Source organism: Chelonia mydas, chromosome 21 (genome assembly GCF_015237465.2).
Source record: "Chelonia mydas isolate rCheMyd1 chromosome 21, rCheMyd1.pri.v2, whole genome shotgun sequence".
NCBI classification, from domain to species: Eukaryota; Metazoa; Chordata; order Testudines; family Cheloniidae; genus Chelonia; species Chelonia mydas.
The window spans coordinates 16396589-16414714 of NC_051261.2; the positions used below are offsets into that span (position 1 = coordinate 16396589).

Genomic DNA, 18126 nt, shown 5'->3' on the forward strand with positions numbered 1-18126 from the left:
CTTCACATCCAAACTGTCAGTGAAATCTCAAACTGGATCTCAGCCCAAACTCCACATCTGAATTGTCAACCAAACCTCAAACCAGTTGTGAGCCCAACTCTTACTCCACACCCAAACCGTCAGCCAAACTGAGAACCAGACCCCAAGCTAATCACTACCGCACACACACAAGCCAAATCTCAAACCTGACCCCATTCAGCACCTATTCCACGCTCGAACTTTCAGCCAAACCTCGGCCCACATCCGACCCAATCCCTATTCCACACTCAATTTGTCCACCAAACATCAATCACTTTTCCACACCGAAACCATCACCAAATCTTAAACCAGATTCCTACCAAATTGCTACTCCACACCCGAACTTTCAGCCAAATCTCAAACTGGATCCCAACTGAAACCAATCTTGACATCCAAATCAGTGTCCAAACCTCGAACCTTATCCACAGCCAGCCCCTATCATACTCCCATGCCATGAGTCAAACCTCGAACCAGACCCCAACCCAAATCACTACTCCACACACGAACCATCCGCCAAATCTCAACCTAGATTCCTATTCAATTGCTTCTGAACATGTGAACTGCCAGCCAAACCTTGAACTTAATCCACACCCAACACCTACACCACACCCAAGATGTCAGGTAAACCTTGAACCTTATCCCAACTGTCGCAGGGCTTCCCCCTGCTTCCCTGTAGGGTGGCTGGGGGCATCGCCGAAACCCTTAGCAGGGAGCCCAGGGGCAGACCCAAACCAGGGTAGGCTCAGGGTGATCTGCTAAGCCAAGTGGAACCAGCTGGGTTGAGGACTGGGCAGGCATATAAACCCAGCGAGGAGCTCAGTGAGGAGAGGCTAGCCAGGCAGGAAGATAGAAGGCTTGTGGCTCTATCCCTGCTGGCTGACACAAGCCTCAAAGGCCAGAGGACCCAGTGAGGGGTCGGGCAGGGACCGGTGTTGGGGGGGAAATTGGGACTGCACAGCCACTGTCAATAAGGAAACACGGGTGAAGCACCTGCAAGAGGCGTCTGAGACCCTTTCTTTTGCCAGCTCAAGCACAGGGCGCTGGGACAAGGGGGAAGAAAACTGTGCCACCCTGTGACACCAACCCTATCCATTTTCCACACGGGAACTGTCCACCAAACCTCAAACTGGATAGCAACACAAATCCTAGTCCACATCCCATCAGCCAAGCCTCAAACTACATCCTAACCCAACACCATTCCACTCCCAGACCAGCAGCCAAATCTCAAACTGGTTTCCCAATGCAACACGTAATCCACAACCTCAGAAATCTCAGAAAAAACTACAATTTTATGCCAATGCAATCCTACTAGTCACCATAACCATCTGTGAAACCTCATATCTGATCCAATTCCAACTCCTACCCCACAGCCAAATAGTCAGCCTAGCCACAAACTGGATCCCAACCCAAATCCTACTACGTATCTGAACCATCAAACTACCGACTGGATCCTAACCCAACCCCAACACCGTATCCGAAAGGTCAGAACAACCTCAAACTGAATCCCAGACCAACCCCTACTCCACACCCAACCATCAGATAACCCACAAACCAGATTCCAACCCAATGTGGACTCCACACCCAAACCATCACCGAAATTTGAAACAGTATCCCAACACAACTCCTAATCCACATCCTAACCATTAGCCAAACTTCAAACCAGAGCACAGATTGCTATTCTATACCCAAACTAGCAACCAAAACTAAAAACAGATCCCAGCCTAACCCCTAATCCACACAAAACTGTCAGACAAACCATGAACCACATCCCCACCAAACCCCTACTCCACAACTGAACCGTACACCAAATCTCATGCTGGATCCCAACCCAACCTCTACTCCACACCCAAACTTTCAGTCAAACCCCTAATCCATACCTGAACTGTCAGCCAAACCTCAAACTGGATCCCCAACCCCTACTCCACAGCTGAAATGTGAGGCAAATGTGAAATTGAATCCTAATCCAAAACCTACTCCACACCACAACTATCAGCCAAACCTCAAACCTGGCCTCATCCCAATCCCCACTCCACACCTGAACCATCACTGAAGTTTCAATCTGGATTGCAACCCAATTTCTACTCTACACCAGAACCATCAACCAAGCCCCAAACCAGATTCCTTCCCAACTCCCCACTCAAACTGTTGCCAAATGTCAAACCATATTCCAACCAAACCCCTATGCCGGATCTGAACTGTCAGTCAGACTTCAAAACAGAAGCACTCTATGTAGAAGGTCGAAACAGCAGACTGGACTTCTACATAGAGTGCTTCCGCCAATGTGCACGGGCTGAAATTGTGGAAAAGCAGCATCACTTGCCCCATAACCTCAGCCGTGCAGAACACAACGCCATCCACAGCCTCAGAAACAACTCTGACATCATAATCAAAAAGGCTGACAAAGGAGGTGCTGTCGTCATTATGAATAGGTCGGAATATGAACAAGAGGCTGCTAGGCAGCTCTCCAACACCACTTTCTACAAGCCATTACCCTCTGATCCCACTCAGGGTTACCAAAAGAAACTACACCATTTGATCAAGAAACTCCCTGAAAAAGCACAAGAACAAATCCACACAGACACACCCCTGGAACCCCGACCTGGGGTATTCTATCTACTACCCAAGATCCATAAACCTGGAAATCCTGGATGCCCCATCATCTCAGGCATTGGCACCCTCACAGCAGGATTGTCTGGCTATGTAGACTCCCTCCTCAGGCCGTATGTTACCAGCACTCCCAGCTACCTTCGAGACACCACTGACTTCCTGAGGAAATTACAATCCAATTCCTGAAAACACCATCCTGGCCACTATGGATGTAGAAGCCCTCTACACCAACATCCCACACAAAGATGGACTACAAGCCGTCAGGAACAGTATCCCCGATAATGTCACGGCAAACCTGGTGGCTGAACTTTGTAACTTTGTCCTCACCCATAACTATTTCACATTTGGGGACAATGTATACCTTCAAATCAGCAGCACTGCTATGGGTACCCGCATGGCCCCACAGTATGCCAACATTTTTATGGCTGACTTAGAACAATGCTTCCTCAGCTTTCGTTCCCTAATGCCCCTACTCTACTTGCGCTACACTGATGACCTCTTCATCATCTGGACCCATGGAAAAGAAGCCCTTGAGGAATTCCACCATGATTTCAACAATTTCCATCCCACCATCAACCTCAGCCTGGACCAGTCCACACAAGAGATCCACTTCCTGGACACTACTGTGCTAATAAGCGATGGTCACATAACCACCACCCTATACCGGAAACCTACTGACCGCTATTCCTACCTACATGCCTCCAGCTTTCATCCAGACCACACCACACGATCCATCATCTACAGCCAAGCTCTACGATACAACCACGTTTGCTCCAACCCCTCAGACAGAGACAAACACCTACAAGGTCTCTATCAAGCATTCTTACAACTACAATACCCACCTGCTGAAGTGAAGAAACAGATTGACATAGCCAGAAGAGTACCCAGAAGTCACCTACTACAGGACAGGCCCAACAAAGAAAATAACAGAACGCCACGAGCCATCACCTTCAGCCCCCAACTAAAACCTCTCCAACGTATCATTAAGGATCTACAACCTATGCTGAAGGACGACCCATCACTCTCACAGATCTTGGGAGACAGGCCAGTCCTTGTTTACAGACAGCCCCCCAACCTGAAGCAAATACTCACCAGCAACCACACACCACACAACAGAACCACTAACCCAGGAACCTATCCTTGCAACAAAGCCCGTTGCCAACTGTGTCCACACATCTATTCAGGGGACACCATCACAAGGCCTAATAACATCAGCCACACTATCAGAGGCTCGTTCACCTGCACATCTACCAATGTGATATATGCCATCATGTGCCAGCAATGCCCCTCTGCCATGTACATTGGTCAAACTGGACAGTCTCTACGTGAAAGAATAAATGGACACAAATCAGACGTCAAGAATTATAACATTCAAAAACCAGTTGGAGAACATGTCAATCTCTCTGGTCACTCGATTACAGACCTAAAAGTGGCAATTCAACAAAAAAACTTCAAAAACAGACTCCAACGAGAGACTGCTGAATTGGAATTAATTTGCAAACTGGATACAATTAACTTAGGCTTGAAGAAAGACTGGGAGTGGATGGGTCATTACACAAAGTAAACTATTTCCCCATGTTTATTCTCCCCCTTCACCCCCCACTGTTCCTCAGACGTTCTTGTCAACTGCTGGAAATGGCCCGCCTTGATTATCACTACAAAAGGTTTTCCCCCCCGGCTCTCCTGCTGGTAATAGCTCACCTTAAGTGATCACTCTCGTTACAGTGTGTATGGTAACACCCATTGTTTCATGTTCTCTATGTATAAAAATCTCCCCCCTGTATTTTCCACTGAATGCATCCGATGAAGTGAGCTGTAGCTCACGAAAGCCTATGCTCAAATAAATTTGTTAGTCTCTAAGGTGCCCCAAGTACTCCTTTTCTTCTAGCATACATAGTTGCCCAACCCAAACCCACTTCACATCCGAACCTTCCGCCATATATCATACCATAGCCCAACCCAACCCTATTCCATACCCGAACCTTTTGCTGTATATCGTAGCACAGCCCAACCCAAACCTACTCCACACCCAAACCTTCTGCCATACATCATACCAGAGCCCAACTGAACACTACGCCACATGGGAACCTTCCAACATATATCATAGCACAGCCCAACTAAATCCGATGCCATACCTGAACCTTCCACCATATATCATACCACAGCTGACCCCAACCCTACTTCACAGCCAAACCTTCTCCAATGTATTATAGCACAGCCAAGTCCGACCCTACACCACACCCAAACCTTCTGCCGTATATCATACCACAGCCCAACCCAACCCTACTTCACACCTGAACCTTGTCCCATATATTATACTACAGCCCAACACAATCCTACTCCATACCCAAACCTTCTGCCATAGAATCATATAATAATCAGGGTTGGAAGGCTCCTCAGGAGGTCAGCTAGTCCAGTCCCCTGCTCAAAGCAGGACCAACCCCAACTAAATCATCCCAGCCAGGGCTTTATCAAGCCTGACCTTAAAAACCTCTAAGGAAGGAGATTCCACCACCTCCTTAGGTAACCCATTCCAGCGCTTCACCACCCTCCTAGTGAAAAAGTTTTTCCTAACATCCAACCTAAACCTCCCCCACTGCAACTTGAGATCATTACTCCTCGTTCTGTCATCTACTACCACTGAGAACAGTCTAGATCCATCCTCTTTGGAACCCCCTTTCAGGTAATTGAAAGCAGCCCCCCTCATTCTTCTCTTCTGCAGACTAAATAATCCCAGTTCCCTCAGCCTCCCCTCATAAGTCATGTGCTCCAGTCCCCTAATCATTTTTGTTGCCCTCCACTGGGCTCTTTCCAATTTTTCCACATCCTTCTTGCAGTGTGGGGCCCAAAACTGGACACAGTACTCCAGATGAGGCCTCACCAATGTTGAATAGAGGGGAATGATCATGTCCCTCGATCTGCTGGCAATGCTCCTACTTATAAAGCCCAAAATGCCGTTAGCCTTCTTGGCAACAAGGGCACACTGTTGACTCATATCCAGCTTCTCATCCACTGTAAACTCTAGGTCCTTTTCTGCAGAACTGCTGCCCAGCCACTCGGTCCCTAGTCTGTAGCAGTGCATGGGATTCTTCCGTCCTAAGTGCAGGACTCTGCACTTGTCCTTGTTGAACCTCATCAGATTTCTTTTGGCCCAATCCTCTAAATTGTCTAGTATCCTGTCCCGACCCTCCAGCGTATCTACCTCTCCTCCCAATTTAGTGTCATCTGCAAACTTGTGGAGGGTGCAATCCACGGCATCCTCCAGATCATTAATGAAGATATTGAACAAAACCGGCCCCAGGACCGACCCTTGGGGCACTCCACTTGATACTGGCTGCCAACTAGACATCGAGCCATTGATCACTACCCGTTAAGCCCGACGATCTAGCTGCTTTCTATCCACCATATAATCCATTCATCCAGCCCATACTTCTTTAACTTGCTGGCAAGAATACTGTGGGAGACCATATAAAAAGCTTTGCTAAAGTCAAGGAACAACACATCCACTGCTTTTCCCCTCATCCACAGAGCCAGTTATCTCGTCATAGAAGGCAATTAGATTAGTCAGACATGACTTGCCCTTGGTGAATCCATGCTGACTGTTCCTGATCACTTTCCTCTCCTCTAAGTGCTTCAAAATTGATTCACATCCGCCAACTCCTTTAGCACTCTTGGATGCAGCACATCCGGCCCAATGGATTTGTGCTCGTCCACTTTTTCTAAATAGTCCCGAACCACTTCTTTCTCCACAGAGGGCTGGTCACCTCCTCCCCATGCTGTGCTGCCCAGTGCAGTAGTCTGGGAGCTGACCTTGTTCGTGAAGACAGAGGCAAAAAAAGCATTGAGTACATTAGCTTTTTTCACATAATCTGTCACTAGGTTGCCTTCCCCATTCAGTAAGGGGTGCACACTTTCTTTGACTTTCTTCTTGTTACTAACATACCTGAAGAAACCTCTCTCGTTACTCTTAACTTCTCTTGCTAGCTGCAACTCCGGGTGTGATTTGGCCTTCCTGATTTCACTCCTGCATGCCTGAGCAATATTTTTTATACTCCTCCCTGGTCATTTGTCCAATCTTCCACTTCTTGTAAGCTTCTTTTTTGTGTTTAAGATAAGCAAGGATTTCACTGTTAAGCCAAGCTGGTTGCCTGCCATATTTACTATTCTTTCTACACATCAGGATGGTTTGTTCCTGCAACCTCAATAAGGATTCTTTTATATACAGCCAGCTCTCCCGGACTCCTTTCCCCCTCATGTTATTCTCCCAGGGGATCCCGCCCATCAGTTCCCTGAGGGAGTCAAAGTCTGCTTTTCTGAAGTCCAGGGTCCGTGTTCTGCTGCTTTCCTTTCTTCCTTGTGTCAGGATCCTGAACTCAACCATCTCATGGTCACTGCCTCCCAGGGTCCCTTCCACTTTTGCTTCCCCTCCTAATTCTTCCCGGTTTGTGAGCAGCAGGTCAAGAAGAGCTCTGCCCCAGTTGGTTCCTCCAGCACTTGCACCAGGAAATTGTCCCCTACACTTTCCAAAAACTTCCTGGATTGTCTGTGCACCACTGTATTGCTCTCCCAACAGATATCAGGGTGATTGAAGTCTCCCATGAGAACCAGAGCCTGTGATCTAGTAACTTCGGTTAGTTGCTGGAAGAAAGCCTCGTCCACCTCATCCCCCTGATCTGGTGGTCTACAGCAGACTCCCACCATAACATCACCCTTGTTGCTCACACTTCCAAACTTAATCCAGAGACTCTCAGGTTTTTCTGCAGTTTCATACCGGAGCTCTGAGCAGTCATACTGCTCTCTTACATACAGTGCAACTCCCCCACCTTTTCTGCCCTGCCTGTCCTTCCTGAACAGTTTATAACCATCCATGACAGTACTCCAGTCATGCGAGTTATCCCACCAAGTCTCTGTTATTCCAATCATATCATAATGCCTTGACTGTGCAAAATATCATACCACAGCCCAACCCAACCCTACTTCACACCCGAACCTTCCGCCATATATCATAACATAGACCAATCCTACGCCATACCCGACCCTTCTGCCATATATCATACCGCAGCCCAACCCAACCCTGCTCCACACCTGAACCTTCTAGCATGTATTATACCACAGCCCACCTACTCCTACTTCATACGTGAACCTGCTACCATACATCATACCAGAGCCCAACCCAATCCTACTTCATATCCGAACCTTCTGCCATATCATAGAATCACAGAACATCAGGGTTGGAAGGGACCTCAGGAGGTCATCTAGTCCAACCCCTGCGCAAAGCAGGACCAATCCCCAACTAAATCATCCCAGCCAGGGCTTTGTCAAGCCTCACCTTAAAAACCTCAAAGGATGGAGATTCCACCACCACCCTAGGTAACCCATTCCAGTGTTTCACCACCCTCCTAGTGAAAAAGTTTTTCCTAATATCCAACCTAAACCTCCCCCACTGCAACTTGAGACCATTACTCACACCACAGCCCAGCCCAACCCAACCATACTCCACACCCGAAACTTCCGCCATATATCGTAGCACAGCCCAACCCAACCCTATTTCACACCTGAACCATCTGCCATATATCATACTAGAGCCCAACCCAACGCTATGCCACACCCGAACCTTCCGCCATATATCATAGCACAGCCCAGCCCAACCCAACCCTACTTCACACCCAAACCTTCTGCCAAATCTCTAACTGAATACCAAACCAAACCCAAATTTCTCCCCTCCTCAGTTACAACAGAGCAGCCTTATTGATTCCAATGGAGAGGCACTGGTGTGAGGAGAGACTATGATCCTCCTTGTTTTTCATGAACTCTCCATTTTTCTTCTTAAACACATCCCCCACGTCTGATTTCATGTTATTTTAAGATCCAGTGAATAGTTAAGCTCTCTCGGTCAGATTCTCAGCGGGTGTAAATCAGCAGCTTGCCACGGATATCAATGGTTGTGTAAAAGTGGTGATAGTAGTTCTGAAATACGGTAAGTAAGCCGGGGAAGACACCAGAGCCTGCCTTATGGAGGAGTCCTGCTGATTTTCATAAAGAGTGAAATCCTTTCTGTAGAATTTTTAAACGCTCCTGAGGATTCCCACACCAGGACTATAATTCTCTATTAAATGGCACAGGGTGGTTTAAAAGTTCTATGGGAAAGACTTGATTCTTCTTTAGATTTTATTAGAGTCTACAGTAGTTTGCAGAGAGCCCTATTCACCAGGCTCTGAGCATAGCCTTCCAAGCCCATTGGGCTGGCTCCCCTCAATACACCCATCCCGAGGCCAGCCACTGAGCAAACGGCAGCTGGTCTCCAAGGCTTCTGCGGGTAAATCTTTGTGCCCCAGTCAGACGGCACGTGCCACGGACATGAGTCTCCAGGTATGGAGCCAGTGCAGGCGTCTCCATACCACACACTGTACCTGCCCAAGAAACAGCTCAAGCCGCACGACGAGAGATTCCGATGCGTTCTCTCGCCATTCTTCGCTGTGGTGCCTTCCACAGTCTTGTCTGCGCACAGTGGCTCCCGTGCCACCTGACAGTCTCCCCTGCCCAGCCTCCCTCAGAGAGCTCTGGAAAGCCTAGTCTGCGGGAAGTGCTCACCCAGTTTGTGGACTTGGATAGCAGAGAATATGGGGGGGTGCTGGCCTTCCCACAGTAAGCCAGGCCTTCGTGACCTCCAGGTTAGGTCGGTACAACTTGCATCTAGGGGTAGGTTTATACTACATGTGCTCCAGCTACGCCGCTGTAGTAGACACTACAGTGGAGGAAGCGTATTGTAATTGCTGTAGTAAATCCACTGCCCCCGGAGAAATCTGCTGTTGACCGAGCTGCATCAATGGGGCGGGGGGGGCAGGTTGACCGAACTACATTACCCAGGGCACAGAATTTTTCACAGCCCTGAGTGATGTAGCTAGGTCGACCTCCACTGTAAGTTTAGACCAGGCCTAGGAATGAAGTTGTGTGCCCTGGAAATGCTCTAAATGATGCAAAACACCCCAGCCCATCTCCTGAGCGACCCAGGCTGCTGGCAGCTACTGCCCTGGTGCTCTGCTCACTGCACCAGTTCCCCACAGAGGCCAGTTTAAAAATCTCTGTCCTGATATTCAAACCTCTCTACAGCGTTGGTTCTGGCTCCGCTCCCTCCAAGACCATGACCAACCCCCATGGCTACGCTCCATTGGAACAACAAGACTGTCGACTGGTCCTGGGAGACCAAGGAGAGCGCGAGACAGAACTTTCACAGGGGCTGGACTTGGAGAACTCACTGCCCCTAGAGATAAGATAACATAGAATATCAGGGTTGGAAGGGACCTCAGGAGGTCATCTAGTCCAACCCCCTGCTCAAAGCAGGACTGATCCCCAATTTTTGCCCCAGATCCCTAAATGGCCCCCTCAAGGATTGAACTCACAACCCTCGGTTTAGCAGGCCAATGCTCAAACCACTGAGCTGTCCCTCCCATCACCGTGCTCACGAGCTTCACAGCGGACTCTCATTTTGACTTAGCTTTCCCCCTTCATGAGTTGCATTCTTCCAGTCACTTGCCCTTCAGTGCCCACTCACGCACCACAGAACAGAGGATGACCCTATAAACTAATGAGGCTGCAGTCAGGGAGGCGAGAAAGAGGAAGATGGTTGCTGTTTCTTGCTGGCTGTGAGGGAAGGGCTCCAATCCTGTGGCAGGTGCTGGATTAGTGAATGACTGGCTGGCACAGACCTGCTCCAGCATCCGGTGTCGTTTCCTCAGCTCCTCTTCCAGATCCGTTCGGGGCCTCTGTGACTCCTGCTGCTGCTTCAGCTGCTTGAATCTCCTGGTCTCCAGAACCTTCTGGAGCTCTGGTTTGTGTTCTGGCAACAGCCCCCTGCGCAGAGGGGATCAAAGGGGCTTTAATGAAGTGGGGTGCTTCCTTGTTTCTTCTGCACCTGCCTTCTCTCACTGCCTCCCGTCTCCCTCTCTCATTCAATTGCCCACCCTGTTTCCTCCGCTCCCTGGTCCAGTCAGAGCCTGTGGGATGCCCTGACATTCCCCCCGGCAGCAGAGCTGGCCTGGTTGTATTCAGGTCCTTGCATTCGCTCTCCTGGGGATAATCTATTCATTCCCCAAGCTCCCTGCCCCCAAGCCTGGCACCAGTCTGCTCATGTCCCTGCCCCCTGGAGCGATCAGTACAGGACACACGTCCCTCTCAGTGTCCCCTTCCAGGGGGCTCTGGGAAGCTGCCCAGGTCTGTGAGGCATCCATGCTGTCATGGGAGAGACTGTGACCTCAGGAGCATTCTCAGGGACTCCTGCTCCCGGCCCACTGACCCAGGCCTGCCGAGGGAACCGCAGCCAATAACTGGGGGCACCAGCACTGTTTGGCAAATTCAGCTAGACTGCGGGAGGTGCCCGAGGATCAGGTGTGCCAAGGAGCTCCCACATAAAGTAGGAAAGGCCAAGGACCTGGCACTTCCTCATGGCTCCAGCTGGAGGAATCTTCCCTGGGCCACATTCCCTCCCTGCGCCCAGCAGCACCACTCACCTCCTATGGCTGAACAGCAGCTCCCGATGGAGCTCCTGGTGGGTCTTGGACTCTCGGACCGGGTTCGGCAGCTTCTTCGGCTCAGTGAGGCCACTGTTGCTATCTGCTGCCAGGTAAGTGCCAGGGTCACAGCCCCTGCTACCTGCCTCTGCAACGCGAAGATGGGGTGAGTGAGGCCAGCCATAGAGGGCAGGGACCAGGGCCTCGCAGCCCGGGGCAGGTCCCACCATTCCTCACCGTGGTCCACCTCCACGTGGGCACTGCAAAGTGCCAGGCCCCTCCCCCTCGGAGGGAAGTACCACCACGCCCCCCCCCCATTACTCTCAGATGGCTTACATGCCCAGATGGAGGGGGATTTCCTCCAAGATCCCAGTGGAATCCAAGCAGCTCCCGGCTGAGCACAGCGCCCCCTCCATGGTGGGCTTCTCTCTCGGGCCCCATGACTGTTCCACTGCAGAAAAATCTCTCAGCAGTCAGTGGGCCGAGAGAGAGAGAGAGAATGACTCTGTAGCCCAGGGCTTGGGCGCCACCAGGAGGGAGCCCCATGGTCCAGCCCCCTGCTCCAGTCACCCTTTCCTTATATACCCACTGTGGGACAGCTTCCACAGGAGAGCCTGCAGGAGCCCCGCATCTGACTGTCCCCTCACCCAGTGGTTAGAGCATGCTCCTGGGAGGGGGAGACCCCTGTTCAAAGCCTCTCTCCCCTCAGGCAGAGCTGGGGGTTGACCCTGGGCCCCCCCCCATCCCCAGGCAGTGTTCTATCTCCTGGGCTGCACAACCCCTCCTCCACCGGCCATTCAGTGTGGCGCAAGAAGGCCTCTAACTCAGCACTGCCAGGGACACGACCTGACTCCGGCAGCAGCTTCCCATTCGCAGATCACTAGGAGAGCGAGGCACCTCCCTGCAACCCCCACTCGGGTGCCTATCTTGGGGGGCGGGGGGGAGGAGAGACTTGGAACACTCCTGGCGTTGGCATCTCCCATTGGCTGGTTCAGGGGCTCCCCATTCAGCATGCTGCCTTCTGACCAGACTGGGCCAGAGACAGGGACCCAAATGACACCAGCACCTCTATTGGCTCTGCATAATCCCAAATACCATCTAGGATGTGAGTCTGCCATTGCCTCCCCCCAGCCCATGTGTGATCTTTGCCTTCCCCACCTTAGTTCTTCTCTTTCCCCTAGCTAGAGACATAAAGGGTAACAAGAAAACATTCTACAAATACATTAGAAGCAAGAGGAAGACCAAGGACAGGGTAGGCCCATTATTCAATGCAGGGAGGGAGGGAGGGATAAGAACAGAAAATGTGGAAATGACAGAGGTGCTTAATGACTTTTTTGTTTCGGTTTTCACCGAGAAGCTTAATGATGATTGGACATTTAACATAGTGAATGCCGTGAAAGTAAGGTAGGATCAGAGGCTGAAACAGAGAAAGAACACGTTAAAAATGACTTAGACAAGTTCGAGGTCTTCAAGTCACCAGGGCCTGATGAAATACATCCTAGAATACTCAAGGAGCTGACTGAGGAGATATCTGAGCCATTAGCGATTATCTTTGAGAGGTCATGGAAGACGGGAGAGATTCTAAAGGACTGGAGAAGGGTAAATATAGTGCCAACTATAAAAAGGACAACCCAGGGAATTACAGACCAGTCAGCTTAACTTCTGTACCCAGAAAGATAATGGAGCAATAATTAAGCAATCAATTTGCAAACATCTAGAAGAGATGAGGTGATAAGTAACAGTCAGCATGGATTTGTCAAGAACAAATCATGTCAAACCAACCTGGTAGCTTTCTTTGACAGGGTAACAAGCCTTGTGGATGGGGGGGGAAGCAGCAGACATGGTATATCTTGACGCTAGTAAAGCTTTTGATACTATCTCACATGACCTTCTCATAAACAAACCAGGGAAATGCAACCTAGATGGAGCTACTATAAGGTGGGTGCAAAACTGGTTGGAAAACCGTTCCCAGAGAATAGTTATCAGTGGTTCGCAGTCATGCTGGAAGAGCATATTGAGTGGGTCCCAGAGGGATCAGTTCTGGGTCCGGTTCTGTTCAATATCTTCATCATTGATTTAGATAATGTCATAGAGAGTACAACTATAAAGTTTGCGGACGATTCCAAACTGGGAGGGGTTGCAAGTGCTTTGGAGGATAGGATGAAAATTCAAAATGATCTGGACAAACAGGAGAAATGGTCTGAAGTAAATAGGATGAAATTCAAGAAGGACAAATGCAAAGTACTCCACTTAGGAAGGAACAATCAGCTGCATACATACAAAATGGGAAATGACTGCCAAGGAATGAGTACTGCAGAAAGGGATCTGGGGGGTCATAGTGGACCATAAGCTAAATATGAGTAACACTGTTGCAAAAAAAGCAAACATCATTCTGGGATGTATTAGCAGGAGTGTTGTAAACTAGACACGAGAAGCAATTCTTCCACTGTAGTGAGGCGACGACTCACCAGTGCGGCACCTCCTGCTGGTTGTCTCGGGAATTAGCTCTCCAGCTTCGGAGCACCCTCTGCAGGCCGGTGTCTCGCCTGCCTCTCGCCCCTGTGTCCCTCCCAGACCCCTTTACTTCAGGATTCTGCCCCAGCAGTAACCCACAATCTAGGTCCTCCCCCAGGGGAACCCCCAACCCTCTATCCCCACCTTGCCTCATTGGCTACTGCCAGTCATCATCTAGCCCCTGCTCCCTGGGGCAGACTGCAGTCTCTAAACCACTCATCAGCAAGGGGGTTGGACCAGCTACCTCTGCCTATTCCCAGACTACCCCTCTGTAGCCTGCAGCCTGGGGGTTTTCTAGGCTGGAGCTCCCCAGCTCCTCTGGCCTTCCCCCAGCCCTGCTCCACTCTAGGTACCCTGCGCAGCTCCCAGGCAGCCAGGTCCTTCTCTCTACAGTGAGAGAGAGTGAATGAGAGTGTCCCTAGCTTCTGGCTCACAGCCCTTTTATAGGGCCAGCTGTGGCTCAATTGGGATATGGCCCCAGCAGCGGCTGCTTCCCCCATCAGGCTAGCCTATTGACTCCCAGGGGCAGCCCTTTCCCAGGGCTGTTTTAACCCCTTCAGGGCCAGAGCAGGGTGACCGGCCCTCTACATGGACAAATTCGATAAAGTCCAGAGAAGAGCAACAAAAATGATGAAAGGTCTAGAAAACATGACCTATGAGGGATGAATGAAAAAACTGGGTTTGTTTAGTCTGGAAAAGAGAAGACTGAGAGGGGACATGAGAACAGAGCAAGTACATAAAAGATTGTTACAAGGAGGAGGGAGAATAACTGTTGCCAGCAGATCGAGGGACGTGATCGTTCCCCTCTATTCAGCATTGGTGAGGCCTCATCTGGAGTACTGTGTCCAGTTTTGGGCCCCACACTACAAGAAGGATGTGGAAAAACTGGAAAGCATCCAGCAGAGGGCAACAAAAATGATTAGGGGGCTGGAGCACATAATTTATGAGGAGAGGCTGAGGGAACTGGGATTGTTTAGTCTGCAGAAAAGAAGAATGAGGGGGGATTTGATAGCTGCTTTCAACTACCTGAAAGGGGGTTCCAAAGAGGATGGATCTAGACTGTTCTCAGTGGTAGTAGATGACAGAACGAGGAGTAATGGTCTCAAGTTGCAGTGGGGGAGGTTTAGGTTGGATATTAGGAAAAACTTTTTCACTAGGAGGGTAGTGAAGCACTCGAATGGGTTACCTAGGGAGGTGGTGGAATCTCCTTCCTTAGAGGTTTTTAAGGTCAGGCTTGACAAAGCCCTGGCTGGGATGATTTAATTGGGGATTGGTCCTGCTTTGAGCAGGGGGTTGGACTAGATGACCTCCTGAGGTCCCTTCCAACCCTGATAGTCTATGATTCTGAGGATAGGACAAGAAGCAGTTGCTTAAATTAAATTAATTAATTTGCAGCAAGGGAGGTTTAGGTTGGACATTAAGAAAAATTTCCTGTCAGGGTGGTTAAGCGCTGAAATAAGTTGCCTAGGGAGGTTGTGGAATCTCCATCATTGGGGATTTTTAAGAGCAGGTTGGACAAGCCCCTGTCAGGGATGGTCTAGATAATATTTAGTCCTGCCATGAGTGCAGGGGACTGGATTAGGAGACCTCTCAAGGTCACTTCCAGTCCTATGATTCTTTCCTCTCTCTCTCCTTTTACCTTGCTATAATAAGAGTCTGGCTCAACTGGCAGAGACCATATTTTACAACACTGCTGTGAGCAGAAAGAGGCAATGCCCTCAACGGCCCGATTCTGGCACGAGTTGCCAGGTCGCAGTGGGTATGTCTACACTGCAATTAGACACCAGTGGCTGGCCTGTGCCAGATGAGTTGGGCTCAGGTTGAGGGCTGTTTAATTGTGGCATAGATTTTCGGGCTCAGGCTGGAACCCAGGCTCTAGGACCCTGTGAGGTGGGAGGGTTACAGAGCTCAGTCTGCAGCCTAAGCCTGAATGTCTATGCCACAATTAAACAGCCCCTTAACCCGAGCCCCACGAGCCCAAGTCAGCTGGCATAGGCCAGCCGCAAGTGTGAATTGCGGTGTTTGTGTAGATGCAGCCAGAGTGACTGATCAGACCGTGAGCTGGGCCTGGGTTTTCCAGCACTGTCGTAGCAATTGAGAGTCAACCCCAGAGACAGAAGCTGTGTTTCCTCTCCTGGCTGTTCTGTTCTCCCCTCTTGCAGGTGTGTGTTTGGCTGGGTTTGTCTGCTAGGAACCAGGATCAGACTAACAACCACAGCTCCAGCCCAGCCCGGCTAACTTCTGCTCTTTGCCCCAAGGACAGTTCATACCAACTCTGATACCATCTAAAATTGTCAAAGGGGGGCTTTCCATCTAAAGACTTTCCAGCTAAAGGCAAAGGTAATGAGGGAGGCGTTACAATACAAGCCTTACTTAATACTTTACATTGTGAATGTTTTCCCTGTATCTTTAATAAAGAGTTAAAAGATGTTTAATGGTTGAATGCCCCAGGTGCTGAGCAAGCTGAGGTTTCTGTATACTAAACCCCAAACCTTGCTTACCAGCCCTGTCACTGTGCAACATGCTAACACCTTTGACTCCATCTAAATTAATGAAATAGCTTCCCCGCACTAAAATAGCCAATAGCCTGTTATTAGGGTGCTCACCCAGGAGGGAGAAGATGAGGATGAGAGGCCCTACTCTGAATCAGGCAGCGTGGGGATTCAGACCTGGGTCTCCCACAGCCTGGAGAGTGCTCTGAGCCTGGGGTATACGGAGACCATGTCTGCACTGAGATTTTTTGCTGACCTGGGCTGACCTGGTTTAGGTGCCGGGCAAGGGTTCGTGGCTGTGACTTCCGAGCGGAGCAAAGTGCCTCCCTCCAGCCTGAAGTCCCTTTGAGGGGCAGGGCTTAGGCCACACACCCTGTCCTCTGCCTCTCACCCTGGCTGGCTCAAGCAGCTCTCTGCTCAGCACTCTGGCTTCCGTGAATCCCCCTCTCAGGGCCTGTCTACACTAGAAACTTAAGTCAACTTATGTTAGGTCAACTTACAACCACCATAGTGATTACTGCGGTGGCTGATGTCCACACTACCCTCCCCGTGTCGGTGGTGCGCGTGCTCACCAGAAGCGCTTCTACCAACAGTGTCGGGGGCTGAGAGCCTGGGCTCTCAGCTCTGTACACAGCCCCAACCCCGGGCTCTCAGCTCCTTGGGGCGAGCGGGGAGCCTCCGGGCAGCGGCTGGGCTGGGAGCAGGGAGCTCAGGGGCAGCCAGGCTCTAGCTGGAGCCCCCCACCTGCCCAAGGGTGACAGCTGGAGCTGTGAGCCAGGCTTTCTTGTCAGTTTCACAGCTCCAGCAGGGAGACGTGAAATTGACAAGAGTGAGCCAAGGGCTGATGTAAGTAACCAGCAGGATCCTCACAGACAGGGTGTCACCGTAATGACACCGACATAAGCCCTACGGCTCGCGTGGAGTTATGATGTCGGTGCAGTACAGCCCTTACGACAGCAGGAGCAAGGCTGTAGTGTGCACGCTGCCCTCACTAGTTTCTGATCCACGACAGAAGTTTGTTTCACACTCACACACACACACACACACACTTAGTTCACAGTTCTTGTGCGGGGTTTTGTCGAACACTTTTTGAAAGTTCAAATAAATTGCGCCACCTGGCTGTCCTTTATCTCCTATTTTGTTGACACACGGTATTTTAGTGGGGTAGCAAAGCAGGACTTTCCTTTGTAGAAGCTGGTTGGTTTGTCCCTATTGTATCATGACCAGCTAGGTGTTTTAACGTTCTGTTTTGAACATGTACAGGACACTTGAACTAGACATTAACTGGCCTGTAATTCCCACTGTCACCCGTAGCACTTGTTTTGAATAAACAGCTCGTAACTATCTGTGATCTCTGGGTGTTTCAGATAACGGAGGCTTGGCTAACAAGGCTAAGTAGTGTTTGTTATTCACCAGATACATGGGACTGCACCTATGACCGATGTGCAGATATATACATTGGAAAATGTATCCTTAAATGGTCTCTTTATTCTCCCACATCTGGCCAATATGGAGAAACCAGGACCAAGATTTCTCAGAGTGCCTTGTGATGCCTCCATTTTTGGGGTGCCTACCTTGAGTCACTGAACGCCCACCCTCTGACCGTCAGGCCTCTGTAGAATGTCTCAAGGGGGGGGGGGCAAACCACTAGTCATGTTCTACAGTCTTGGTCCAGAGCAGACGATAAGGCTGGGGGCAGGGGTGAAAGTAACTTAAAGGTACGCAGGGTGGCCGGGCTCCTGAGCAAGGTTGGGGCTGGGGGGGGGGGGAACTCTGGGGTCCTGGAAGGGGGGGCTCGGGTGGAAGGGGCAGGGCTGGGGCCAGACTCCCCCAGCCAGCCTTTCAGTGCTGCCTGGCCCACACTGCCTGGGGCTCCGGTGGCAATTTAAAGGGCCCCAGGGAAGCTGCCCCTTTCCCCCCCACCCTCCACCCGCTCAGCAGCTCTGCCGGTACGGTGCTTAAAGAACTGCCACGGCAGCACCTTATTG

At 50.3% G+C, this 18126-nt stretch overlaps 1 protein-coding gene across 1 annotated transcript in view; it reads right to left on the minus strand.

Annotated features, from left to right (window-relative positions):
• The window catches only part of LOC122463453 (protein FAM107B-like), a 32801-nt gene that overhangs the window by 14041 nt on the left and 634 nt on the right, over positions 1-18126 (minus strand). Inside the window, exons 2-3 of the mRNA XM_043533540.1 lie at positions 11133-11280; positions 10332-10476 (exon numbers count right to left, since the gene is read on the minus strand). Of these exons, the coding sequence (XP_043389475.1) occupies positions 10332-10476; positions 11133-11280 (293 nt within the window). The remainder of the gene's footprint in view (positions 1-10331; positions 10477-11132; positions 11281-18126) is intronic.